This window comes from Catharus ustulatus, chromosome 1, assembly GCF_009819885.2.
Source record: "Catharus ustulatus isolate bCatUst1 chromosome 1, bCatUst1.pri.v2, whole genome shotgun sequence".
NCBI lineage: Eukaryota > Metazoa > Chordata > Aves > Passeriformes > Turdidae > Catharus > Catharus ustulatus.
In genome coordinates, this window is record NC_046221.1 from 602,984 (window position 1) to 629,818 (window position 26,835).

Consider the following 26,835-nt stretch of genomic DNA (forward strand, 5'->3'; position numbering starts at 1 on the left):
TATCTCAGAGTTAGGATTTAGTGACCCAATAATGTCATAGGGAAAATCTCAATTAGATTTTGTCAGACAGCTCTCTCAAGCCTAGAAGCAGAGTTCCAAAGTGGGCTTGGAAGTGTCATTCCTCCCAGGAAAGGGAAGGGTTTATAAAGCAAGCTGGATTCAATCCTTGAAGAGAAAAAAAAAGGGGAGACAAAGTGCAGAACACAGCAGGTGTGCCCAGAGGAACTCAAACCCAAAAACACTGCACAGAAACAGCCACATTTACATTCCTGGATCATCAGGATCATCCCAGCCCACCCTGCCACGGCAGGGCCACCTCCCACTGTCCCTGCCAGGGATCCAGGGCAGCCACAGCAGCTCTGGCCAGGACACACTCCATGGGAGCTGTGCAGGGACTGAAGCTGCTGCTGTGGGGGAATCCAGAGGGTCCCAGGATCACTGAGGCTGGAAAAGCCCCCCCAGCCCATGCAGAGCACCCTGGGACTGATCCCCACCTTGTCCCAGCCCAGAGCACCCAGTGCCACCTCCAGGAGCTCCAGGGACACCCCAGGGATGGGGATCCAAACCTCCCAGGGCAGTTCCAATCCCTGAGCACTTTTCCATGAGGAAATTCCTGCTGCTGTCCCCCTGAGCTCCCCTGCCCACCCTGAGGCTGTTCCCTCTGCTCCTGTCCCTGTTCCTGGAGCAGAGCCCAGCCCTCCCTGTCCCCTCCTGGCAGGCAGGAGTTCCAAACCAACAGGACACCCCAGAAGGACAAACTGCTTCCCATCCCCTCCTCAGAGAGGATTTTCTCAAGGAATAGCACAGAGAGCATCTCAAAGTGCTCTTGTGTCAGGACACACTGATGGACACCATCCAAAGCCAGGTGCTCCTCCCCATTCCCAGGGACAGCCTGGGAAGGAAGGGACGTGTGACACCAAGATTATTGCAAACATCCTGATTTAACCTGGCTTCTCTGGTTCTGGCTGCTGCAATAAATGTTAGGTTCAAATTAGGCTGACAGCTTCAGACAGGTTGTAGTCAATGGGTTTTGAAAAGTGTTTTCCTGCATCAGCTGCAGAGCCCTGATGTGCAGTGACAGCGTGGTGGCTGCAGCTCCCAGGGCACCAGTCCCATGGGTGGGACAAGTTCAATTATCCATGGTTAGTCTGGGGGAAATGAGCTTGCCTGGGTGGAAGCAGGATTTTGGTTCTCAGTCCCAGGCTGCTCACAGGATCCAGAGTCATTAAGGTTGGAGGCCAAGCTGTGCCTGATCCCCCCTTGTCACCAGCCCAGAGCTCTGAGTGTCACCTCTGGACTCCACCACCTCCCTGGGCAGCCCCTCTAACATTAAACACCCTTTCCATGAAGAATTCTCAGGAAGCACCTCAGAACAGCAGAGTCTGGTAAAACTTAATCCCTAATTCCAGAATGAAAGGATGACACAAAGCCCAGAGCTTGCCTGACCTTCTGCACAGCCATGGCAGAATTGCCTCTGGCCCCTGGCACAGACACAAACACAACTGCACTGATTTTCCTGTGGGATCTAATGAGCTTCATGAAAATCCATCCCAGAGGAATTGATCAGCTGGAGATCTGTGTCCCTGGGACAAATGGGGAAGCCTTGGCTTCCAGGAGAGAGCCCCTGAAATCCCTTTCCCCTGCACCAAGGATGCTCCTGCACTCTCAGCAGGTTTGGTGCTGCACCCTGCAGGAGGTGGGAATCAGGGATGGCAATCCCAGAATCATTAAAGCTGGAACACACCTCTGAGACCACAGAGTCTGTGCCTGAGCCCCACTCTGTCCCCAGCCACACCCAGTGCTCCTGGGATGGCTCTCCAAAGCAATCCCTGCCCACCTTTCCATGGGGAATTCCTGCTGCTGCCCACCCTGAGCCTCTCCTGGCCCAGCTGAGGCTGTTCCCTCCTGTCCTGTCCTGTCCCTGAATCAAAGGACATTCCTTAGGTGAGGAGGAGGCAGATGGCTGTGAGCCACCACAGGACACCTCTCAGGAGGGAGAGGCACTGGGAGAGGAGGAATCATCACCTGCCCAAGCCTCCCAGCTGAACCAGCAGCTATTCTGCTCCTGTGGAATTTGTTCAGTTTTGCACAGAACACTGAGCCCTTTTTCCTAACACATGAACTTGGAGCCCAGTGACTTCCCAGAGAGCTTCAATGGACTTTGTGCCAACAAGGAAACCTGTGACACCCCTCCCTGCAAGGATTCCAGAGATGCAGAAGCAGCAGATCCAGAAGCTGTGCTGTGGTGAGAGGAACAAACAAAGCTCTGCAAACAAAAGCAGAGTCACCTGCCTGAGCTGCAGCCCAGCAAAGAGCTCAGGATGCCCTGCAGACACCCCAGGCTCCTCTGCTGTCACTGAGGCAGCACCACCTGCCACAGCCAGGCTGCAATAGTCTATTTAACTGAGAGGAAACACATGATAGCTGTGGAAGTCTCCTGGCTCTGGATATGATAATGCTGCTGTCATCTAAACCCTTTAGATTTAAATCATTTAACCCTTTACTTTAAATAATTTACATTTCCCACAACAAATCAGGGCTGTACAGCAACCAGAGCTGCCTCTGCTCCTGCCTCACACAGCCTGGGGACTCAACAGGGGCTCCATGGGGGACTGGGAAACTGGGAAAGCTGGTGGGGGACTGGGGAAGCTGCTGGGGGAACTGGGAAAACTGGGAAAGCTGCTGGGAGATCTGGGGAAACTGGGAAAGCTGCTGGGGGAACTGGGAAAGCTGCTGGGGGAAAACTGGGGGAGTTGCTGGGGGAAAACTGGGAAAGCTGCTGGGAGATCTGGGGAACTGGGAAAGCTGCTGGGGGAAAGCTGGGAAAGCTGCTGGGGGAAAACTGGGAAAGCTTCAGCAGCTTCTGTGTGAGCCCCAGGAACTCACCAGGAGAGGACTGGTGGGCTGGAGCCCCCTGTGGTGCAGAGCCAGCCCCCAGACACACCCAAGCCAGGGAACACTCTGGAATCCATGGGTTTAGGAATGTTTCCATCACCTCAGAGCCCTCAGCCTGGACAGCAGGAGAGAAATCTCCCTGCCCAACATGAAATAACAGTGTGTGTGTGCCCTCCTCTGTGTGTTTGGGCATGAATCAATCCCATGCACAGAAGGGTCAGTGAAACCCTGCACTGGTGCCCTGTACAGGTGCAGGGATGCAGCAAACCAAACCATTCCCCACTCACTGGCACTCAGCAGCTCCAGCCTCGGGCCCCAGGACTGGTGCCACTGGAAATCCTTGTTGGAGTAAGACCTGAAATGCTCAGTAACTCCACCCCAGCCCCTCAGTGCCATTAACACCTCTGCAATGACATTAGCAAAGGCTAATCATTCAACACCACAGGTGTGTATTCCCCTTCTCTGGGGCTCAGCCCCAGCCAGAGGAGCTGGATCCTTGTTTGCTCCCCTCAGGCCACTTTCAGTGCCACAGCAGCAGAGAGCTCCAGGGACTGTCCATAACCTGCACTGGGCCAGGACTCAGAAAAGTCTTGACATTTATGGTGGGGAACTGTTTTATAACTTTAGAGCAGCTTGTCCAGAGCAGCTGTGGCTGCCCCTGGATCCCTGGAGTGTTCCCAGGCCAGGCTGGACAGGGCTGGACAGTGTGAGGTGTCCCTGCCATGGCTGGGGTGGCTCTGGATGGGATTTGGGGTCCCTCCAACCCAAACCTTTCTGTAATTCTATGAAAGCAGGAGACAGAGCCCACCACACCCACCACAGCACCTGAACCACTCCAGTCTCCTCCTAACTCCACTGAAGCCTCACTTTATCAAGGAAGGATAATTCCTTTTAAAAGGAATTATCACCAGCTTTTAGAAAACCTAACAATGAAGACTTAGGAGATTCTTGAGTATTAACTTAAGCTTCTCCAATCTGTTCCAGTCATTTTCCCTTTTCACATTCCATATTGACTATAATTCACTGATATTAAATAGTTTTGAAATGATTATGGAGCTCTGATATAATTTTATTTTTGAAATATAACAACTAATGAACTTTAGTATGGAACCTTAAGCAGACACTTAGATTTCTCCATAGTTGCATTTAAATATAAAGCAGCATTCTGTGATTCCATTACAGAATGGCTGGAGGGACAGGACACAAGGCATGGCTTTGAAGAGAAAGAGGGCAGGGTTGGACTGGATGCTGGGAAGGAGCTGTTCCCTGTGAGGCTGGGGAGGATTTCTGGATCCCTGGCAGTGCCCAAGGCCAGGCTGGATGGGGCTCACCTGGGATAGTGAGAGGTGTCCCTGCCCACAGCAGGAGTGGCACTGGGTGATCCCTGAGGTCCCTTCCAGCCCAGCACCCTTTGATTCTGACACTAGAACAGCCAGTGAACTTTCATTGCCACCTGAAGCCCAGGCAGATGTTTCCATCCCTGCACAGCTGCTCTGAGGCACAAGCCCTGGTGCCAGGGCACAGCCACAGCCCCTGGCACAACCCCTGCCAGGGACACCCAGGGTCCCTGGGCCCAGCTCTGGGGGGGTGGCAGGCACCACAGATTGCTGAGTGACCCAGTTCACTGGGCTGAGCAGCTCCCCCAGGGAGAACCATCTGCTCCTGTCCTAATTTATTCCATTAGTCACAGCCCTGTACAAATCGCATTAACGAGCGGGCAGGGCTGGGCTGAGCTCCCCAGCCTCAGATCTGACTCTGGGCTGGGGTCTGCCCTGAGACCCCCCAGCACCACTGCCAGGCACCTCTGAGACCCCATTTCCAGCCTGAGCCCAAATCCTCCCAAAGAAAGGGCCAGCCTGGCACCTGGCAATGGGGAGAACCCACAGCAGCAAAGGTGTGAGGGGAACACGTTCAGGACAGGAGGAGATGGCTCAGGATGTGCCAGGGGAGGCTCAGGGTGGATACAGCAGGAATTTCCCCATGGAAAGGGTTGGTAAATACTGGCAGGGGCTGCCCAGGGAGGTCTGGAGTGCCCATCCCTGGAGGTGTCCCAGGAATTCCTGCAGGAGGCACCCAGAGCTCTGGGCTGGGACAAGCAGGGGATCACAGCTGGGACTGTGTGACCCTGGAGGGCTTTTCCAACTGAAATCATCCTGTGAAGCCCTTAAAAACCCACAGTGAGCCTGTACCAGGAGAATATGGGAAAGGGAAACAAAGACTGGAAGAAAAATTTAACTTAAGCTGGCCTTATTTTAAACCAGCTCTGAAATGGAACTCAGCCCCAGACAGAGTGACAGAGAGATTTGGTTTATGGCTGACTTGTAATAAACCCCAAAGCCTTGTCCTTGCAGTGCCTGCTGTGAGCTGAGGAACAGGCAGCAGCACACATTCCAGGTGTTTCTCTTCCCTTCCCACTGCACCCCATCCCAAAGTACTGAGCTGCCTCATGCAAGTCAGTCCCACTGAGTGCAGAACTGAGATATGTGACAGCAGGGCCGAGTGGTTTGTTTGCTTCTTTCCTAATTAAGAACTATCTTGGTGATTTAAATGGCATTTTGCAATCTAATTCACTGGGTAGATCTGCAATGGACATGAAGTGCTATAAATAGCAGCCCTCCATGGTAGCAGTTGACAACTGGAGAGCACCAAAGCCAGTCCCCTGTGATGCCATCCCACAGTGTGGCACCCTGCTCGTGTCCCTGGCTGGGGTGACAGCAGGTCAGCTGTGCCATGCACAGCACATCCCAGACCCAGCCTCCCAGTCAGGCTGCATCACATCCTGCTCAGCTTCACCCAAAGCCAGACGTGCCTCTTCATGTCCAGTCACTAAAGTCACTAAAATCATTTGTGATAAGCTCAGCAGAGCAGGAGCCAACAGGGCTGAGAGGAAAATCACAGTGACAAGATGGCAGAAATGCAAGCAGAGGAGGAGAGCAAAGTCTGGGAGAGCCAGGGGGATGGAGTAAACTGTGTCTGCTCCTCCTGCTGGGGAGGGCCACCAGGGGAACACAGAGAGGGGCACACAGGGCTGCACTCCCCAGGGAGCTGCTCTGGCACTCCAGAGCAATGAGGAACCAATTTGCTCCAGCCAGGGTTTCAGAAAAAAAGACTTAGCAGCAAAGCATTTGCTCAACAGGACAGAAATTAAACCAGGGCTTGTTAACACTCACAGGTAATGGTCAGCAGAATTGCAGCCCAAGCAGAGGCAGGACAGGATTGTCATGTGCCAGGACAGGATTGTCACCAGGACAGGATTGTCATGTGCCAGGACAGGATTGTCACCAGGACAGGATTGTCACCAGGACAGGATTGTCACCAGGACAGGATTGTCATGGGCCAGTCCAGCACTCCAGCAGAAATTCTGTCCTGCTGCCCCCACAGGGAGCAGCACAGAGTACCAGACTCACTCAAACCCCCCAGTCTGCTTTAACACCACAAAAGCAGCATCCTCCAACACCCCAACTAATGGAATATCCTACACTGGAATTTTTGGTCAGTCCGCTCTGTGCATCCCATGCAGCAGCATTTCCACAAAGTGAGAGCAGGAAAACAAACTCCTAAAACTGAAGGCAGTCCTAAATGCCTTAGCTCAGTGTCAATCCTGCAGTGAGCAGAACAGCCCATCCCCTTCTCCCCAGGCTCCCATCTCCTGCTGGGGGAGAAGCCAGGTTTGTGAGGACTGGAGGAGATGCTTGGGGGATGCAGCACTCACCCAGGGGACAATGCCAGGGGGATGCAGCACTCACCCAGGGGGATGCAGCACTCACCCAGGGGGATGCAGCACTCACCCAGGGGGATGCAGCACTCACCCAGGGGGATGCAGCACTCACCCAGGGGGATGCAGCACTCACCCAGGGGGATGCAGCACTCACCCAGGGGGATGCAGCACTCACCCAGGGGGATGCAGCACTCACCCAGGGGGATGCAGCACTCACCCAGGGGGATGCAGCACTCACCCAGGGGGATGCAGCACTCACCCAGGGGGATGCAGCACTCACCCAGGGGGATGCAGCACTCACCCAGGGGGATGCAGCACTCACCCAGGGGGATGCAGCACTCACCCAGGGGGATGCAGCACTCACCCAGGGGGATGCAGCACTCACCCAGGGGGATGCAGCACTCACCCAGGGGGATGCAGCACTCACCCAGGGGGATGCAGCACTCACCCAGGGGGATGCAGCACTCACCCAGGGGGATGCAGCACTCACCCAGGGGGATGCAGCACTCACCCAGGGGGATGCAGCACTCACCCAGGGGGATGCAGCACTCACCCAGGGGGATGCAGCACTCACCCAGGGGGATGCAGCACTCACCCAGGGGGATGCAGCACTCACCCAGGGGGATGCAGCACTCACCCAGGGGGATGCAGCACTCACCCAGGGGGATGCAGCACTCACCCAGGGGGATGCAGCACTCACCCAGGGGGATGCAGCACTCACCCAGGGGGATGCAGCACTCACCCAGGGGGATGCAGCACTCACCCAGGGGGATGCAGCACTCACCCAGGGGGATGCAGCACTCACCCAGGGGGATGCAGCACTCACCCAGGGGGATGCAGCACTCACCCAGGGGGATGCAGCACTCACCCAGGGGGATGCAGCACTCACCCAGGGGGATGCAGCACTCACCCAGGGGGATGCAGCACTCACCCAGGGGGATGCAGCACTCACCCAGGGGGATGCAGCACTCACCCAGGGGGATGCAGCACTCACCCAGGGGGATGCAGCACTCACCCAGGGGGATGCAGCACTCACCCAGGGGGATGCAGCACTCACCCAGGGGGATGCAGCACTCACCCAGGGGGATGCAGCACTCACCCAGGGGGATGCAGCACTCACCCAGGGGGATGCAGCACTCACCCAGGGGCATGCAGCACTCACCCAGGGGCATGCAGCACTCACCCAGGGGCATGCAGCACTCACCCATCCTGTCAGGCTCAGGGACAATGCCCAGGGCATGCAGCACTCACCCATCCTGTCAGGCTCAGGGCATGCAGCACTCACCCAGGGCATGCAGCACTCACCCATCCTGTCAGGCTCAGGGGGATGCAGCACTCACCCATCCTGTCGGGCTCCTCGGGGCCCGTGCCTGCAATGCAGCTGCTCTCCAGCCCGTAGGTCGGATCCACCTTCCCCGAGGCCCGAGCTGCCTCCTGCACCTTCTTCACGTGGGCTTCCACCAGCTCCAGGGGCACCTCCTCCCTGACCCTGGAGAACTCCTCTGTGGGACAGCACACACAGCATGAGCCACCCTGGGCTGCTGCAGCACATTCAATCCCATTCCCTCTGACAGGTAAACCCCAGGACAAGGGGGACTCTCAAATATCTGAGTTCCTGGCACACGAGGTGGTTGATTTTGTCTTTCAGATATGGTAGAAGAGTCTATTCCCAAATACATAAAATTATGTTTTATGTAGAAAAATACAGAAAAAAATGAAAGGAACTGTTTTATCAAGTGGACACACCCAATGTCCACTCAAGACTTGAACCCTCTAGTGCAAGATGTCCCTGCCCACTGCAGGAGGTGGAATGGGACCTTTAAGGTTCCTTCCAACTCAGTCCAGTCTGGGAATTCTAGGGTCTCTGGTAAGTAATTTCACCCAGGTAAAACAGGAAAACTGCAAGATTCCTATGAATTTACCCAGAGCTGCAGTGGTGGCAGAGTAACACCACCAGTGTTAGCACTCAGTGGCCTTCTGGAGCCACTCCAGCTTCAGAGTGGTGGGGTTGGAGGGTCTGGAGATCAGCCAGGCAGTGCCACAGGGATGTGCCCAGGTGGGGTTGGGATGTGCCCAGGCACGGTGACCTGCAGCAGTGACCCAGGGATGTGCCCAGGTGGGGTTGGGATGTGCCCAGGTGGGGTTTGGGATGTGCCCAGGCCCCCCTGGCAGCTGTTCAGGGCTCTGCCCCTCCATGGGAAGAGGTTTTTCCTTCCTCCTGCTGAACTGGAACTTGTGCTTTGCTCTGTGCCCACTGCTCCTGGTCCTGTCACTGAGCAGAGCCTGGCTCCCTTCTGGCACACAATTTGAGATCTGTGTGCATTGATGGGATCCCCTCTGAGCCCTCCCTTCTCCTGCAGTCTCTGCTCATCAGAGCCCTGAACATCTCTGTGGCCTCTGCTGGACCCTCTCCTTGTGCTGAGGAGCCCAGGACTGGACTCTGGATATTCCAGCTGGGCCTGACCAGGGCAGCCTGGCTGCAAATGGGATTTCTGGAAAGCAGAACACAAAGCTGGGGAGAGCAGAGCTGAGCCCACATCACCTGTACCCACAGCTCCCGGGTTTTATCAGCACTGAGGAGCCTGCACCCCTCTGGCTGGGGGACAGGGACATGGGGGTGAGGGACAGAGGGGTCAGGGACACACAGGTCAAAGACACAGGAGTGAGGGACACAAGGGCAGGCAGACATGGGGTGAGGGACACACAAGTCAGGGATACAAGGGGATGAGGGACACCAGGGGTGAGGGACACACAGGGGGGTCAGTGACATGGGAGGGAGGGACACAGCGGGAAGGACACAGGAGCAGGTAGACAAGACTCAGGAACACAAGGGGATGAGGGACACAAAAGGATGAAGGACACACAGGGGATGAGGGCATGGGATGAGAGATACAAGAAGATGAGGGGCACAGGAGGGTGAAGGGCACAGGAGGGTGAAGGGCACAGGAGGGTGAAGGGCACAGGAGGGTGAAGGACACAAGATGAGGCACACAGCACCGTGCCGTACCCAGAGCTGCCTTGGCGGCGGCCGAGGCCACGCGCGGATCCACCACGGAGGCCAGGAAGGCCACGGTGCTCATGACGGGGTTCCCTGACTGGCTGAAGGGCACGGGCTGGTAGGCCAGGGGGCCCAGGGACGCGTCCGAGTTCTCCAGGTACGGGTCCTCGATGGGCAGGCGCAGGAAGTGCAGGATGCACTCGTCCTGTGTGCGGCTGCCCACGTGCTCCGACACCTTGTTCCAGTCGTCCTTGTACATCTCCAGCGCCTGCAAACAACACAGCAGTGAGGGCAGGGATGGACAGGGACAGCAGCACACACAGGGACAGCAGCACACACAGGTGTGTGTGTGTACAGGGGACAGCAGCACACACAGGTGTGTGTGCAGACTCTGAGCACCCCCAGGGTTTGGGATGGCCCTGGGGCAGGAGCCTGGGTTTGGGATGGCCCTGGGGCAGCAGCCTGGGTTTGGGATGGCCCTGGGGCAGCAGCCTGGGTTTGGGATGGCCCTGGGGCAGCAGCCTGGGTTTGGGATGGCCCTGGGACAGGAGCCTGGGTTTGGGATGGTCCCAGGGCAGCAGTCTGGGTTTGGCAGAGTCCCCGGGCAGGCTGCAGTGCCCAGCCTGTTCCCACCACAGGAACCAGCACCCCCAGCCCTGCTGAGCCCCTCTCCTGCCCTGGATCTCCCAGGTTTGGAGCAGATCAGCCTGCCCAGCCCAGCAGGTCACACTCCAGGGATGGATTTATTCTCTGCCCAGCCTTTATTTCCCTTTCTCTGATTTCATCTCTGGGCTCTCAGTGCCTGTCTCCATTTTTAACCCCACTGGCACACGGGACCAGCTCTGCTTCTCAGCCCCCAAATTTCTCCTTTCTGCTGCTTCTCCTTCCCTGTCTGTTGTTTTGCTGCCAGACAAACCCTCGCTGGCAATACATGTCCTTCCTAAAAATAGCTGAAAATGCATTTAACTCTGCCTGAGCCATGGAGACACTGAGGGGGCTGTGCAGGGAGGGGGCTTTGGGGAGGAAAACTCTATTTCCTCCCCCAAATTATTCAGTCAACAGGCAGAAGGCCAATAATTATTTCAGATACGAGTTATTATTTGGAACTTCTCTGCCTATCTATTTGCCCAAAGCTACCCAGAGGATTTAATTGGACTGAGCTGGCTTGTTACAGCTGAATTACTTATGCTTGAACTGATATACTCTTTACTGATTTATTCACAGAGCAAGTCCATGAAAAAGGAGGAATAAAAACATTAATTTAAACTCATTAAACAGAATTGCAATCTCAAGATTTAGGGGGGGTTGGTTTGCTTTAAACACAGAAAATGTCACTGGGCTACAATGTGCAGTGTATGACCATAAGGAAAAACACACAAACCAATCTGTTTCAAATAATAGTACTATTAATATTAAATATTTAAATAATATCTCTAAATAAATAAAAAGGGAAGAAATCAGTATATCAAGGCAGTAGCCTTGTTTCTCCTTACAAGAATGCCATGGAAAACATTTTAGCTGTTTATACTCTATAAGCAACATTTTTCCATGTGCCAACAGAAAAGTATTGGCTAAACAGTGAATATCAACCTAAAATAAATAGAGAAAAAAAGAAGATTTTGGCTGTTTGATGACCACACTCCATATGTGTGAAGACTGAATCACAGCTGCTGATTTGGCACTGACACAGGTCCATCCTCCAGGCTCTTCCCCAGGAAATTAACTTTTCAATGGGTTTATTGACACATGGGAAGACAAAAAGGCTGAAACAACCAGGCAATTCCAGTTTGCCCTGAGCTTTGCAAGTAAAACCCAACAAAAACAGAGCACCCAACTGGAATTCTCAGAACTCTGAATTACTTTAGAAGAAAGAAATCAGCCTCTACATCAGCAAAGTGTTCCTGTGAAAGCAAAGCTGGGGAGAAGATCTTTCCTTTGCAGCACTTTAAATTATTTCAGGCCACTGAGATTGTTCCAGAGATAAACAACTGCCCTGATGTGAGAGCCCAGAACCCTGTGCAGCCCCACTGCAATTCCAGGGGATCCAACCTTCCATCCCCAGTGCTCCAGAGCTGCACCTGGGGCCTGCAGCAGCTCCTGGGACTCACTGGGAGGCACCTCATGGAATCATCTCAGGGATTTTTTTTTTGTAGACTTCCAGAAAAAGCTCAAAGAACATCCCAAGTGCAGCCACAGGGAAAAGAGGGAGATGGATGTGGAGGAGCTACGAAAGAACTTCCCTTCTCTGTGCCCTCAACTGCTTCTCCACCACTTCAACTTCCAAAATCAGCTGCTCCCCTAAGCTTGGAAATCAAAATTTCCAAGCATTTATCTGAGTGCCAGGTAAACCTTCACCTCAATTATTTACCACTCTTTGAATTACTGACATTATTTCATACTGTCAGTGAGTCCTGCTGAATGAGAACACCTCTCTGCACTGCAAAACCTGTTCCTGACTTACACAGTTGTTAAATGCTTCATTTCTGGCCTGCAGGTCCAAGTCAGACCCAAACCTTGGGCACAGGCAGCCCCTCTCTCTCACAGACATGCTCTGCCATCTCTTTACATCTCTCTGGTAGCCATGATGGCAGTTCTCACCTAACTCAAAAAATGCACATGTGGATTTTTAAACCCCTCCAGGTTTGGTTTGCCAGCCTTTGGCCTGGCCCATGAACTCACCTCTAACAGCAGCAGGGTCTCCTGCTCTGTCCATTCTCTGCCAGCACTTGCACCTTTGCTCTACAAAAGACAGGAGGGGAAATAAATGGTGAAACACGGGACTTTTTGCACAAAAACGTGTAGAAGAACACACTGAGGAGGAAAGGGGAAGAATCTGTGATTTGATCCACTCAAACCTCCCCACTCCAGCTGAGCAGCCCCTGGTCATGCCCTGCAGGGATCCATGGGATTTATTCACTCCTCAGTGAAGTTACACATCCCAACTTCCCACCACCCCTGCCCCAGGTACAGCCAAGGGACCTGCACCCTCTGCTCCCAGTGATCTGTGCCTGCACACACAGCACAGAGGGTTTTCCTGAACAATAAACCCCCGAGTGCTGAAGGCAGAGTGGGCTGGGCACAGTGTGGGCTGCTCCAGAGTAAGTTAATTTATCTCCAAGTTCATCAGTAACTCAGTAGAGAAATAACAACTCTTTACAGGGGGTGAGCTGTGTGAGGAGCACAGTAATTCCAGCAGGATCAGCTGCACATCCAGCTATGAGCTGCACCTCACACTGGATACAAATTCCAAATTCCTGGTGAAACTTCCCCTTCTGTGACACCCTGACCCAGCACAAAAGCAGCTCAGGTCCTGCTCCCAGGAACATCAGCACCCCTGGATGGCTCCGTGCTAGACTGACAGGAAGAGGCTGTTTAGGATAATCAATGTTATCTCCAGATGCATTTCAAACAGCTCATTAACCCACAGAGAACATTAATCAATGAGTCACCCAACTGCTGCTCTCCACAGCCAAAAGCCCCAGCACACAGAAACCAAGCAGGGAAATCTGCCAACAAACCTGCTCCAGTTCACAGCTCCTGCAAACAGAGCCAGAGCCCAGAACCAGCAACAGATTGATCAATCTGGAGAGTATTTATACCTCCCTTAACAAGTGAGAAAATCTATCCACGAAATGGGAGATGGAGCCAGCCTTATAAAAATACCTCTAGAACTGGATGGGGTTTGTGGGGTTTTTAAAGGATGGGCTGAAGTGGTAAAATGTATTTAAATGGTAATTATTTAGTTTAACCAGTGACCTCTGAGGACAATGAACCAGTGACATGGGATTAGCCTGATGGCACCCACGAGAGGCTCTGTGCAGCTCTGGGGAACCCCAGTCCCCACTGGAGGCTGTGCTGAGGCACTGGGATGTTCCCACAGCACCTCCAGGGAAAGGCAGGAGCCTGTGCAATCAACACAGCACTGCAGTGATGTCTTACCAGCCTGTGTAACACTGCAGTGACAGTGCCCCAATGTCCCCTGCAAGGCCCCAGGACACCCAAACCAGGGGGAGCTGGGGTCCCTGGGGAGAACAGAGATCCTGCTGGAAGCTCTCTGTGCCCTCAGTCACTGGATGGTTTGCTGATGCTGAACCATTCCAGCAGGAGCACAATGAGTTTGGCATCTGAGGGCTGACAGTGTGCTCTGGGCTGGGAAGTTGTCCATGTCTGTATTCCCATAAAATCAGAATTCCAGACAAGCTCCCACTGCAGGATGGAAGACATCTAAACCAGGAGTGGGGCAGCAACACAAATCAGCCCAGTGACACAAAGTGGGGCACACCTGAGGAATAACAAAACCCACTGGGAGCTGCAGGAGAATCCCAGACACTTGCCTTGGCCAAAGTCTTTTTGGAGTAGATGTCTGTGCGAAGGCCAAAGTTCTGCAGGTCAGTTGGCTTCTCCTTGTTTTTCTCAGGAAAGCTCAGCATCTGCTGGGCAGCTGGAACCTGGCACAAGGGCAGGGACTGAACGTTACTCAGAGTTTTCAGAACAACACTCAACACAACATGGACTGGAGAGAGAAGCTGAACAAGGACATGAACACAAATATCTGAGAACATGGGAGTGGCTGTGCACAGAAGTGGTCAGAGAGGGACATTCCCCAGCTGGGTCACACACACACAGTGACATTCCCCAGCTGGGTCACACACACACAGTGACACTCCCCCAGCTGGGTCACACAGGGGACACTCCCCCAGTTGGGTCACACACACACAGTGACACTCCCCCAGCTGGGTCACACACACACAGTGACACTCCCCCAGCTGGGTCACACACACACAGTGACACTCCCCCAGCTGGGTCACACACACACAGGGACACTCCCCAGCTGTGTCACACACACACAGGGACACTCCCCAGCTGTGTCACACACACACAGTGACACTCCCCCAGCTGGGTCACACACACACAGTGACACTCCCCCAGCTGGGTCACACACACACAGTGACACTCCCCCAGCTGGGTCACACACACACAGTGACACTCCCCCTGGTCACACAGTGACACTCTCCCAGCCAGGGCACACAGTGACACTCCCCAGCTGGGTCACACACAGTGACACTCCCCCAGCTGGGTCACACACAGAACAGTGACATTCCCCAGCCTGGTCACACAGTGACAGTCCCCCTGGTCACACAGTGACACTCCCCCTGGTCACACAGTGACACTCCCCCTGGTCACACAGTGACACTCCCCAGCACAGGTGTGTGCAGGAGCCGTGCTGGCCTCACCTGGGGCGTGCGGATGTGCAGGGGCATCAGCCCCGAGGGGGTGTCGGCCAGCACGTTGAAGTGGGGGGTCGGGGGGGGCCCCATGGCCATGGGGCGGCTCTCAGGATCCACCTGGTAGTTGATGAGCCCCCACTGCTCCAGGAAGGCATGGACCCTGTGGGAAACAGGAAAACCCAACCTTTGCTACCAAAGCTAGGCAGTGTGGGAGGTGACAAAGGACAAAGCTGATGTTTCTGCTTCAAATCCAGACCCAGGAGCTCCTCTAGTCCTTCACTAATCCCAAACAGCAAAACAAATCCCACAGCAGGAGCTCTGCACACCTGAGGGCACTGCAGTGTGATGTACAAACCAAAGCCTGACTGTGTTCAGCTCTGGGCCGCAATGAAAGACCCCGAGGGGCTGGAGCTGTCCAGGGAATGGAGCTGGGAAGGGGCTGCAGCCCCAGCAGGGGCTGAGGGAGCTGGGAAGGGGCTCAGAAGGAGAAAAGGAGGCTCAGGGGGAACTTGTGGCTCTGCACAACTCCCTGACAGGAGGGGACACGGAGGGTTGGGTTCTGTTCCAGGGAACAGGGACAGGAGGGGAGGGAACAGTCTCAGGCTGGGCCAGGGGAGGGCAGGGTGGGCACCAGCAGGAATTTGCTCATGGAAAGGTGGTCAGGCCTTGGAAGTGCCCAGGGAGGTGACCTAGAGGTGTCCAAGGATGGCCTGGATGTGGCACTCAGTGCTCTGCTGGACTGAAACTTTGGAGAGCTTTAGCTGGTGCCTGGCAGTGCCCAGAAATCCAAGCTCCAGAGCCCCAGTGGCACCTCATGACAGCACAGACGTCCCCAGTGAGGTTCCCCAGCCCCAGTGGCACCTCATGACAGCACAGACGTCCCCAGTGAGGTTCCCCAGCCCCAGTGGCACCTCATGACAGCACAGACGTCCCCAGTGAGGTTCCTCCTGCAGGCAGTGCTGGTCAGGTACTCCTGCGGGTTCAGTCGGTACGTGTCGATCATGAAGTTCCTGTAGGCCAGGTATCTGCAACACAGAGCAGCCCTGTGAGCCCCAGCTCCAACAGAGCCCAAAACAGGCACTGCAACTCTGCAACATCCATCCCAAACACCTACAGCACAGCCCTGTGAGCCCCAGCTCCAACAGAGCCCCAGCAGGTACTGCAACATCACCCCAACACCTGCACAACAAACCTCTTCTACTGGTGACACCTCACAACCAGCACCAAGCAAAGTGGGATTCACACTGTTCCACACTCACTCACTCTGGTTTTCCCCCCATGTTTGGGTTATACATGGAAATATGTTTAAATCACACAGTTATCTGCTGTAACTCTTGGTCACTGAGCAAATGTTGCCACAATAGAATAGAAGCTGCAGGGTGAAAATAACAGGGTCTGGTCTTCACACAGAACAGGATAAATAATCCTGTGTGAAGGAAGAAAGCTGCACAGAAAAGAGAAAGTGGATGGAACACTGCTGTGGCTGCATGTGGAGTTTTTAATGGATGAAGGGATGAGGCAGGAAAGGCTGGGGAACAGCAAAGAGAAGAAAAGATCTCTGAAAAGCAGAGAACAAGAGCCCAGAGCCAGCACAGCTGGGAACAGCTGGAGCAGAAACAATCCCTGAGAGATTCCCCCATTTCAGTAAGTTTCTGGAATATACTGATGCTTCCTAATACAAATTATCCTGAAGAAAATAACCTGCCATAAAATTATTGATAGCCCTGCTATAAAAATTATTGATAGACCCAATGTGCCAAAGACAGGTTGCATGGGGCTTGGACAGCCTGGACTATGGAAGTGCCCCTGCCCATGGCAGGCAGGTGGAATTAAGGCTTTAAGGTCCTTTTGTACCCAAATTATTGCAGGATTCTATCAAGTTCAATGCAAAGCTGTGTGTAAAACAGTGGTTTAAGAGCAGATTTCTGCCTTTGGAAAATTCCAGGGGGATTGTTTCACATGCAGTGTGTGAAGCAGCTGGGAACCAAAAATATAAATCATCCAGGCAAGGCCTGAGCAGGCAGATGCTGCAAGCACATGTCCCTGCCAAAATCCCACATCTTCCTCCTGACCAAATCATACGTGCAACTGGCTGGAAGGAAATTGCTGGAGTAGGTGTTTGGCTCCATGTGGGATGCTTGGGAGGCAAGAGACAAAAAGGAGCTTTTCCCACAGAGCAATACTGAGGAACACTTCTGAATGCTCCAGGGGAGGAGGGGAAGAACCTGCCCAGGAACAAATTAGTATTTATTAGCACAGGTCACATCCCGAGGTGCAGAGAGAATCCCCAGACAGAAACATCCCCAGGTTTACTCTGGGGGGAGATGGTTTTGAGCCATGACACAAGCCATCAGCTAAACCCTGGGAGCAGTGAGAAGAGAAGTCAAGCAGGATTTAGCTCAGTCCCCCTTCAGGCAGGGCCCACCCCCAGGCACTGCTGTCACAGGAGGAGGCTGAGGGAGCTCCTCAAACACGGTGCTTTGGCCTCACATTCAGCTGGAGGCCACTCATCTCCGTTCAGGGGGATGCTCCTCTTTTATTTCAGAGGAAAACACAAAGCCAGGACCACGTGCTGCTCCCACAATCCTGAAATGGCACCAAAAATAGTTCTCCAGGATGACAGGAGGGCTGGGAGGGGTATCAGGGGCACTGATGTGGTGATGCCAGCTGGAGAAGGACACCTGGGCCTGCAGTGACAATCACAGGGCCAAGGGACCCAGGAGAGAAACTCCTTCCCATGCCAGCTGTCTGTCACTCTGAGAAACCCCAAAGTGCAGCCTGCTGGCAGCAGAGCTGCTGGAACAGTCAGTGCTGGCTGGGCTTTGGAGCAAACCCCTTCTGGAATGGCAGGGAGTGGAACCAGAGGATGCTCACAGCCCCCAGGCCAGGCTGGGGCTCTGGGACCCAGCTCTGCTGACTCTGCACTCACACATGCAGGGAGGACAGGCCACACTGGGAATCCTTGGGGGTGGCTGAGCCAAGCTCCCACTCAAGCCATGAATTGTCACCAGGTTCCTCAGGGTTTTGTCCTGAAAGGCCCAAGGAGGAGCAATCCCAACTTCCCCAGGCCCCATCCCAGTGCCTCATCCAGCTCAGAGTTCAAAACTCCCCTTTATTCAGGGCAGACCCTGCTGTTTCACTCTGCCCTGTGCCTGCCCTGTGACAGCCTGGCTGCACCCAGGGCCCTCCTGGGCCAGGGGACAAACACCACGAGGCTCCTCATCATTTCTCATCTCTCATTTCTGGTTCTTTATCACACCTCAGCATCACAGACCAAGAGCCACACCTGAGGTGGGAGATCCCAGCACAAGGAACCTCTGCAGGAATTCTCTCCAGGTTGGGAGAGCTGGGAATGTTCCCCTGGAGAGAAGAAGCTCCAGGGAAAGCTCAGAGCCCCTGGCAGTGCCTGAAGGGATCCAGGAGAGCTGGAGAGGGACTGGGGACAAGGCAGGGAGGGACAGGACACAGGGAATGGTTTCACTGCCAGAGGGTAGGGATGGATGGATATTGGGATGGAATTCCCAGAGCAGCTGTGGCTGCCCCTGGATCCCTGGCAGTGCCCAAGGCCAGGTTGGATCACCCTGGGACAGTGGGAGTGACCCTGCCATGGCAGGGGTGGCACTGGGTGTTTTTTAAGGTCCCTTCCAGCCCAAACCATTCTGGGATTCCATGGAATGCTGTGTATGAGAAATGGAAGGCCCAGATGACATCAGGACAATGAGGAGACACCTCAAACACTCCAATCCTACTTGACTGAAAACAAAACCACCTTCTAAAAATCCCCAAAAGCTGTTTTGCAACCAGGCCAAGATTTGACACAACACCAAGTGACCCAGACAGGCCAGTGCCAGTGCCCACACTGCCCAGCACACACTGGGGTCCAAAGCCAGCCTTTTGCAGTGTGACATCTCAGGGGTTAGGGCCAGTTTAACAGAAACCAGCCTATTGTTCAAAAGCCTTTGACCAAATTCCTTTATCCATGCCTGTCAAGATCACTCTGAATAACCAAAGCCAAACCAGAAAATTCACTCCACAGCCTGAGACAGGATCTACACCACAGGGAAATACAGAAATACAGCATGGCATGAGGAGAGGGAGGAATAAGGAGGATTGCTCCATTTCTACATTTTAACAACTCTGGAAGTCTTCTACCATGCAGAGTTGAAGAGTTTGTTCCAGTTTTACTTGGGGGAAAGTTTTATTTTACCTGGCCAACCACTGGTAAACACTTTGGTGTTTAAACTTTTGTCTCTACCACAACAATGCACAAACATTGTACAAGTCCCTCTTTCAGGCCCCACAGGAATTATCACACACACTCAGCTGTGTCCACAGCATTTATGGGATGGGAGCTCCTTTATCCTGCCCATACCCACAGGTTTGACTCACATTTCTGGAGTCTTGGATTTGTTTTTCCCATTGAAGAATTCTGGAAGCGCACGACGCTCGATCACGTGGATGCTGCAACAAAAAAGTTCAGTGTCAGATCCTGAGGCAGCAACAAATATCCTCCCTCTGTAATCAGTGACTTCTCCTCAAAGTCAAGTTCTGAAGCAAAATAAAAAGGCTTTCAGTAGTAGAGCCAAACACAGAATGGTCACACCAAGATTAGAGAAGGAAAAAAGGAATGAAGGTGGGAATTAGAGGGAAATCAACCTAAGCAAGAACTGCTGAGGAGGCAGAGTGAACATCCCTGTTTGAAATTCTCCTCCTCATTCCCAATCCCTGAGAACAGGAAGATTTCAACACAAAACGTGGGAACCAGACCTAAACCAGGGTCCCTTCCCTCAGCCCCAGCCCCAATCCAGGGTCCCTTCCCCAGCCCCCAGCCCCAATCCAGGGTCCCTCCCCCTTTTCCCAGCCCCTCTCACCAGTTGTAGTCGAACCAGGAGGCGTAGCTGGGGATGATGATGTGGTTGGTCTGCTCGGTGACATTGTCCTCCCCCGGGTCGATGGAGCGGCTCTGGTCACCCTTGTTGGGGTCCTCGTCCTCCTGGGGACAGAGGGGACAGGGGGCAGCACTCAGAGGGGACAGGAGAGCACAGCTCAGCCCTGCCAGACTCTGGGACAGCCCCAGCAGCAGGGAGAGCTCTGGTCACTCTCAGGATTGTCAGAGGGCACAGAGGAGGCAGCAGAACAGGCTCAGGACATGACAACAACTGTACAAACCACCCCAGGTGTTAAAAATAACCAAGCCCCACAGCCAGACCCTAAGGAGTCACTGGGATCAATAATGGATCTTGGGCTGGGACTGAGCTCCCCCAAGGACAACAAGGAATCACTCTGAACACACTCAGGGATCTGACACTGTAAAAACAGTGCCTGGCACACCACAAATGCAATTCAGTACAGAAACGACCCCTGCAGCTCTACTGAAGTGATCAGGAAGCCAAAGCAGGGCTTAGATTTAGTCCTAAAAGCTTATAAAAAAAAAAAAAAAAAAAAAAAAAGTAAAACCTCTGAAAAACCTCTCATCTGAAAAATGCTTCTTGGAAATATCTGTCTCCTCATTCTCCTTTGTAATACACTACATTTAAAACTACCAAGCAATCCCACAGAATCTGGAGTTTTATACTAACAAACCCTCAATCCTGCCAGTAACTGATTCCATCCCAGAGACCACTGGGTGATCCCTGAGCTCCCTTCCAGCCCCAGTCTGGGATTCTGCACCCTCAGCTGTCACCAGTGCAGGGAGAAGCAGGTGCTGTTACCTTCCCTCCAGTCGCCACTGCCTCCTCATCCTGCTCATCTGAAAGGTAAAAACATTGAGAATTACACCAATAAATTCATTTAAATGTTCATGAGCCTTTCCAGCAACACAAGTGCTTAATTGGAAAGGACATTTAATTTCTTTAGGGAGGGAAGGGAGGAGGGAAACAAAGTGGATCCCACACCACTAAAGCAATTAGACCTGTACCTATCCCAGACCAGGGAATAGGTAACAACACAGAGGAAGGATAATGAGAATTTCTCAACACTTCAGGATCCATAATTAATTACATCCTTTCCTAGATGACTCTTGTATAATCAGATATGGGATACCAGTTTGTATCTCATGTCACTGCTCAGCAAAGCTCAGGGAACCTGTGATTTATCTTGATTCCCAACAAAAAAATTCTGCTAGAAAAGAGCTTGTATGTCAAGTTAACAAAATAAAAATAACAATAAGCCATGAGGGAACAGCTTGGGGGAACAGCAGCCTGGGAGGGAACAGCCCTGCAGTGCAGAGCTGGTACATTGGAACTTGAACATGGATGAAATATGAATTAATTCAACAAAACAACAGAGCTAGAGATAGCTGTTAAAATCCAGAGATAGAGAAATATTTGAAATCTATTTTAAAGTACTGGCTGCAAGCAATATTTTCTGCTGAGGGGCAGGGTTAGGGTGCAGGGCTTTACCCAGGTCTGCCACGGTTCCTCCTTTCACGGGCGTGTTCTCACTGTCCTTCTTTGGGTTCACTGCAAGAACAGGGAGTGATCAGAGGGCAGCACAGGATCCCAGCCTGCCTCACCTCCTGCACAGCTCAGGATTACACAGGGGATGGGCTCTGGCCCTTTGCACTCCCAGCAGCACACACCAGGAGTGCCAGGACAGCCCTGCACCTCCCCACCTGCCCAACACACACCCAGGCTGCAAACCCACACCAAACACCCAAAATGAGAGACCCCCCCAAAATGAGAGCCCTCCCAAAATGAGACCACCCTCAAAATAACCTGCTGTCAGGGATGCAGGAGGAATTCTTTTCCCCAGAATTATTATTGCCCACATCACCACTTCCCTGGAAAGGACTAACAGCACTTGACATGTAGCACACTTTCCACTCATTTAACATCTTTCTTCTGGGCACTTGGCAGGGAAATATTTTGCTCCAGAAAACTCCATTTCCCCCAACATGAACAGGTGAAATGAAATATTTAAGCAGATTGTTGCAAACCTATTTTTAAAGGTGTATTTTATGAATATAGTTTTGTATTTTAAAAGGCCAACAGGAGGTGACTCTGCTGCCCTTTTCAGCTGTTACATCCCTGACTGGATAAATTTATGGGCAGAGATCACCTGTCCCATGGAGTATTTCAAGGACTGGATAAAACAGACACAGTTTTAATGCAGTTTAACTCTTACCATTTTTGGGAAGTACCACTTCCTCTATGTTGGGTACTGGGGTGGGATCCTCCATGTCCTTGGTGAGATCCTCCTGCTCATCCTCCTCCTTCTGCCCCCTCCTTTTCCCATAGAGAGCTGCTTGGCTGGAACAGAGCAGACACAGATCCTCAGGGCCAAACCCTGCTGGAACCACCCTGGGACAGAGGCAGAACCAGCCCCATCTGCTCACAGACCCCTGAGTAAACTCAGCCTTTACACTTGGAAGGAAGAATTCAGATTATCAATTCATTCTTGATAGGAAATTCCAATTTTGTCTTATTAGAGCCCAACAGGTCCACAAACAAGATGTGAATTTTTAGCTCTGAAGTGCTCCCCTCCATACCCACACATAAAGCCCCATCATTAAGTTTTTATTTGGGTAAATTGTTGGTAGAATAAGGAATTGCACTAACTGCTCAGGAACAATCCCCCAAACACCCAGAAATAATTATAGTCACAGAGCTCTCCTCATAAGCATTTCTTGAATTTTTTCATTTCCTCATTTCTTTTCACCTCAAATCCCAGGTCTCTGGAAATTCCAGACACTCACCCTTTCTTCCCAGTCTTTTTCCTGGACTCCACAGGGGTGGGGGGTGGAGAAGGGGAATGTTTCCTCTTCCTTGTGCTGCCTGCTGCTTTCCTGTCCCTCCTCTCCGGGCTCCGCACGGGCTGGGGGGGACCAGAGCTTTCAGTTATTCCCAAATTCTCTGCCTGCACAGCTGGAGGCTGCATCCTTCCCTAAGCCACCCCAAACCAAATCAGGATGTCACAGCTGCTCTGGGCACCTGTGCCAGTCCCTCCCAGGGAACAATTCCATCCCAATATCCACCCATCCATCCCTGCCCTCTGGCAGTGCAGCCATTCCCTGTGTCCTGTCCCTCCATCCCTTGTCCCCAGCCCCTCTCCAGCTCTCCTGGATCCCTCCAGGGGCTCTGAGCTCTCCCTGGATCCCCCCCTGTTCTATCCATGCAGACAAAGGACATTCCTGCCCCTCCAGGTCCCCTCACCTCTTCATTCTTCATGGAGATCCTCTGGCGGAAGCTCACGGATTTCCTGTTCTCATCCACCTCATAATCCTCCTCATTCATCCACTCATTGAACACATCAGTGTCCAAAATCCACTTGGCATGCACCTGCACAGCAGGAGACAGGAGAGGCTGATGCTTTGGGAAGCAATAACTCCATTGCAGCCCTCCCAGGATTAAGGACATTCCCAGAGCTTTCTCAGCTCTCTGGTCTCACACACTCCTGGCAGTGCCACAGGGCAAGACCACAAAGGATGAGCAGGACTCAGAATTCAACCTCTGCTCCATTTCAATTCTCCTGGAGTGTGAGGTCAGTTCTGAGAGCAGCTCTGGGTTACCAGTGTTCTCTGGATGCTGAAAATGACCATCAAAACCTCCTAAACACACAGATCCCCTTGGCAGATGTGCCACAAACACCAAGAAGTGAGGAAGAGCTGGTCTTCCCTGGAGAGACAAGACAAATGTCTGGATTTAAAATATCCACCTTCACATAGTTTGGTTTACACAGCTGAAAAAACTTCTGGTGCTTCAGAGTCATTTATACAATTTATTACTGATTTATTAATGCTTCACACAATTCTCTCTGACTATTCCTAGTAAGGTTTATGCTCCAAAATCCTGGTTCCCAGTGAGCTGGAGGTGTTTGAACACACTGCAGCCCAGGATGCTGGGACTCTGCAGGCCAGCAGCACACACAGAAGGTGGCCAGGGTAACTCAGGGAGTGCAGAACACCCAGAGCCAGCACCCAGCTGGGAGCACTGAGCCACACTCACCTTCCAGGGCTTCTCAGGAATGGGGGGATCCTCAATTTCTGCATCGATCTCGTTGGCATGGACCCAGGTGTCATAGCTGGAGGGGTGAGCAGAGAGCAGTCAGGCAGCAGCACTGCATTCCCAGCAGCAGCACTGCATTCCCAGCAGCTCTGGCAGCAGCTGCACTGCATTTCCAGCTGCAGCACTGCATTTCCAGCAGCTCTGGCAGCAGCTGCACTGCATTTCCAGCAGCTCTGGCAGCAGCAGCACTGCATTTCCAGCAGCAGCACTGCACTTCCAGCAGCTCTGGCACGTGCAGGTCCCACTGCTGGGACTGCACACAGGGAATAACCCTGCTCTGTGCCACAGGAACTGGGCACAGGGCAGAGGGAGGGCCCCAGGGCACCCAATGCACACTGGAATTCAAAAACCTTCTCCCTGAACCAGCTCCAGCTTCTGGAGAGATCCAGGGGGTAAGGGCAGCTCTGAGTCACCCAACCAAACCCTGCTATTAATTTCATTCACTTCTTTCTGTTCCCCTGACTTCAAAGCAAGAGCTACTGGATTCCTGGAAAGGAGAAAGCTGCATCCTGTCCTAGAAACCATTCATTATTTATAGTCACACTTCCACATTATTCCCTCAAAGTCTCTTTATTAATAAACTGCACTGAGCAACAGCAAAAGCCAAAGTCCTCTGTAATCAGCAGCAGGTACTGAGGAGCAGGGAAAATCAGGTGCAAGGAAAGATGTGCACACAGTTTTCCTGCTTTTGTACCAGTTTTGTGTGCACCTGGTTTAAAAACACCAATACTAACTTGGCTACTGATAGAAATATAAAAATATTTAAAGGTTCTTCATCTGTATGAATAAAAATACTTCAGTGTCATGACTGCTTGCTCTCCTCCACTGAAAGCCCCATGAGATAGAGCTCCCAGGAATTCAGTGTCTGAACAGATTTTAGTGGCCTGAAAAAGTTAATTAACTAGAAGTCAATATTGGGTTATCAATGTTTTGATTGATCTTCCACAGCCTGGGCTCAGTTATTGCAATTGCCCTGCAGTCTCTAACAGCAGATAGATTGGATTGGGACTTGTTCCAAGAGCACAGGGCAGGGCTCTCCAAGGGGTGCTCTACAGCCACTCACACTCTTGTCAAAGTTCAGCCAGGTGATTGGAAGCTCTCCCTTCACAGCTTAAGGAAAGGCTCCTTGCAGCTTTAAAACCTGGTTCAGTTCCCAAGCAGTTCTTTGTGAACTCCTATCCCAGCCTCACCCAGCTGCCAGTGCCACAAATGCACGTGGACACTGCACTTTTAAACCAATGGTTAATCCTTCCAAGCTCTGCACATCTGACTTTTCCATCAACACACAGTTAAGACTCAGGGTTTGCTATCCCCCCAGCTTTCTTTACCTGTCTGGAAAAAAGCCCCAATGCACCAGCACCTGCTTGTCCTTTTTCATCACAGGTCTCAACCACTCATCTGCAAAGGGAATGAGAGCCAGGTCAGATGTGGAGGGAAGAGCACAACAATTCACTTTTCCACAGAGAATCAGAGGGAACTTACTGCAAACCTCTCTGCTAAAGGTCTGCTCAGGGCCTGAGCTGGGAAGGGACCTCAAAGCTCATCCCAATCCCCCTCTGCCATGGCAGGGACACCTCCCACTGTCCTGGGATGCTCCAGCCCTGTGCAGCCTGGCCTGGGACACTGCCAGGGATCCAGGGGCAGCCACAGCTGCTCTGGGAATTCCATCCCAGCCAGGAATTCCTCCCCAATGTCCCATCTCTGCAGAACCAAACCCTGCAACCCAAATCCTGAGACCAGATCTCAGAGCAGCACTACAGGAGAAATGCCAGGGATGTGAGCCTGTCCCTCTAATCCCTGCTGGAATTTTGGGCTGCTCCCCACAGTGTGACCTGGGCTCAGAGCCTGGGCTCAGTGCTGCCAGAGGGACAGACACAAACCCTCCCTGAGCCCTGCAAACTGCAGGGAGCACTTCCATCTAGTGGCCAGCACAGGCCAGGGAATGTGGGAAAGGGATTATTTCTGCCTGTGTAATTTGGGCTTGAGGACAATCCCCCACCAGGTAATTAAATGTGTTTAAGATGAACAAAGGAAGAAATATTTCTGGCTATTTGCTGAAAGAGGCAGCTGTGAAATTGCTTTTTTTGGACCTTGCACTCCATGCAGGCAGAGTCAACTTTAGCACAGCCAAACCTCATCAGGAGCTCTCCTTGCCACCCACACACAAGGATTGTTCCAGCACTCCCTGCAGAATTCCTGGACAGCCAGAACTCAGAACAGGGAATGGCTGAGGTTGGAAAAGGCCTCCAAGAACACAGAGTGCAGCCACTCCCCAATGTCCCCAAGTGCCACATCCACACAGCTCTGAGAGCCCTCCAGGGATGGGGACTCCAGCCCAGCCCTGCCCAGGAGGGATTTCCCCAATATCCCCTAAACCCCCCATGTACATCATCCATAATGCAGCAAGTGCTCCTCAGGAGCAGGCTGGCAGCAGTGCTGAACACTTCCACAACCTCTCCTGGCACTCATCACAACACTTTAAAACTGCCACAGAAGGTTACCATCATCCACTGAGGTAGGACTTGGATACACATGGTGGGTGGCCTTGGATTTCTCTTCAGTGACTGTTCCCTGTGGGAAAGAGAAGAAACTGCATGAGAAACCCTCAGCACATCACCCCAAAACTTCCATCCACAAACATGTAAGAGATTTATTTAACAGCAGCACAAGCTGCAAATCCCATCCCTGGTTGGCAGCAGGAGGAGGAATTAGAACAGGAGTGGATGTGGAGATACTCTGGGATCAGGGGCTGAAGGGCAAGAGTTCCCACAACTCAGAAAAGGGACAGGGCAGCTCTGAGCAACAGCAAAGGAGGGAGCTGGGAAATAACAGAACTTGGAGCAGGGAGGACTTGGATACCAGGGAGCCACAGGCACTGGGCTGGGCTGTGGGGAGATGACAGCAAGGGGTTAAAAAATTAAAAAAACCCCCAAGATGGTGAGGAAGCAAAGTTAGTGACAAGATGAGAATTCAGAGCAGAGCAAAGGAAAG

General features: G+C 52.7%; 1 protein-coding gene across 2 annotated transcripts in view; it reads right to left on the reverse strand.

Annotated features, from left to right (window-relative positions):
• The window catches only part of SMARCC1 (SWI/SNF related, matrix associated, actin dependent regulator of chromatin subfamily c member 1), a 59,987-nt gene that overhangs the window by 19,253 nt on the left and 13,899 nt on the right, over positions 1-26,835 (reverse strand). For both annotated transcript variants that reach the window (XM_033055321.2, XM_033055330.2), the window contains 16 exons: positions 26,346-26,415; positions 25,173-25,242; positions 23,785-23,860; positions 22,993-23,118; positions 22,536-22,654; positions 21,965-22,089; positions 21,241-21,300; positions 20,551-20,588; positions 19,711-19,832; positions 19,229-19,300; positions 15,751-15,864; positions 14,846-14,999; positions 13,946-14,059; positions 12,291-12,350; positions 9,621-9,879; positions 7,954-8,115 (listed from right to left, as the gene is read on the reverse strand). In XM_033055321.2, the coding sequence (XP_032911212.1) occupies positions 7,954-8,115; positions 9,621-9,879; positions 12,291-12,350; positions 13,946-14,059; positions 14,846-14,999; positions 15,751-15,864; positions 19,229-19,300; positions 19,711-19,832; positions 20,551-20,588; positions 21,241-21,300; positions 21,965-22,089; positions 22,536-22,654; positions 22,993-23,118; positions 23,785-23,860; positions 25,173-25,242; positions 26,346-26,415 (1,741 nt within the window). The remainder of the gene's footprint in view (positions 1-7,953; positions 8,116-9,620; positions 9,880-12,290; positions 12,351-13,945; positions 14,060-14,845; positions 15,000-15,750; positions 15,865-19,228; positions 19,301-19,710; positions 19,833-20,550; positions 20,589-21,240; positions 21,301-21,964; positions 22,090-22,535; positions 22,655-22,992; positions 23,119-23,784; positions 23,861-25,172; positions 25,243-26,345; positions 26,416-26,835) is intronic.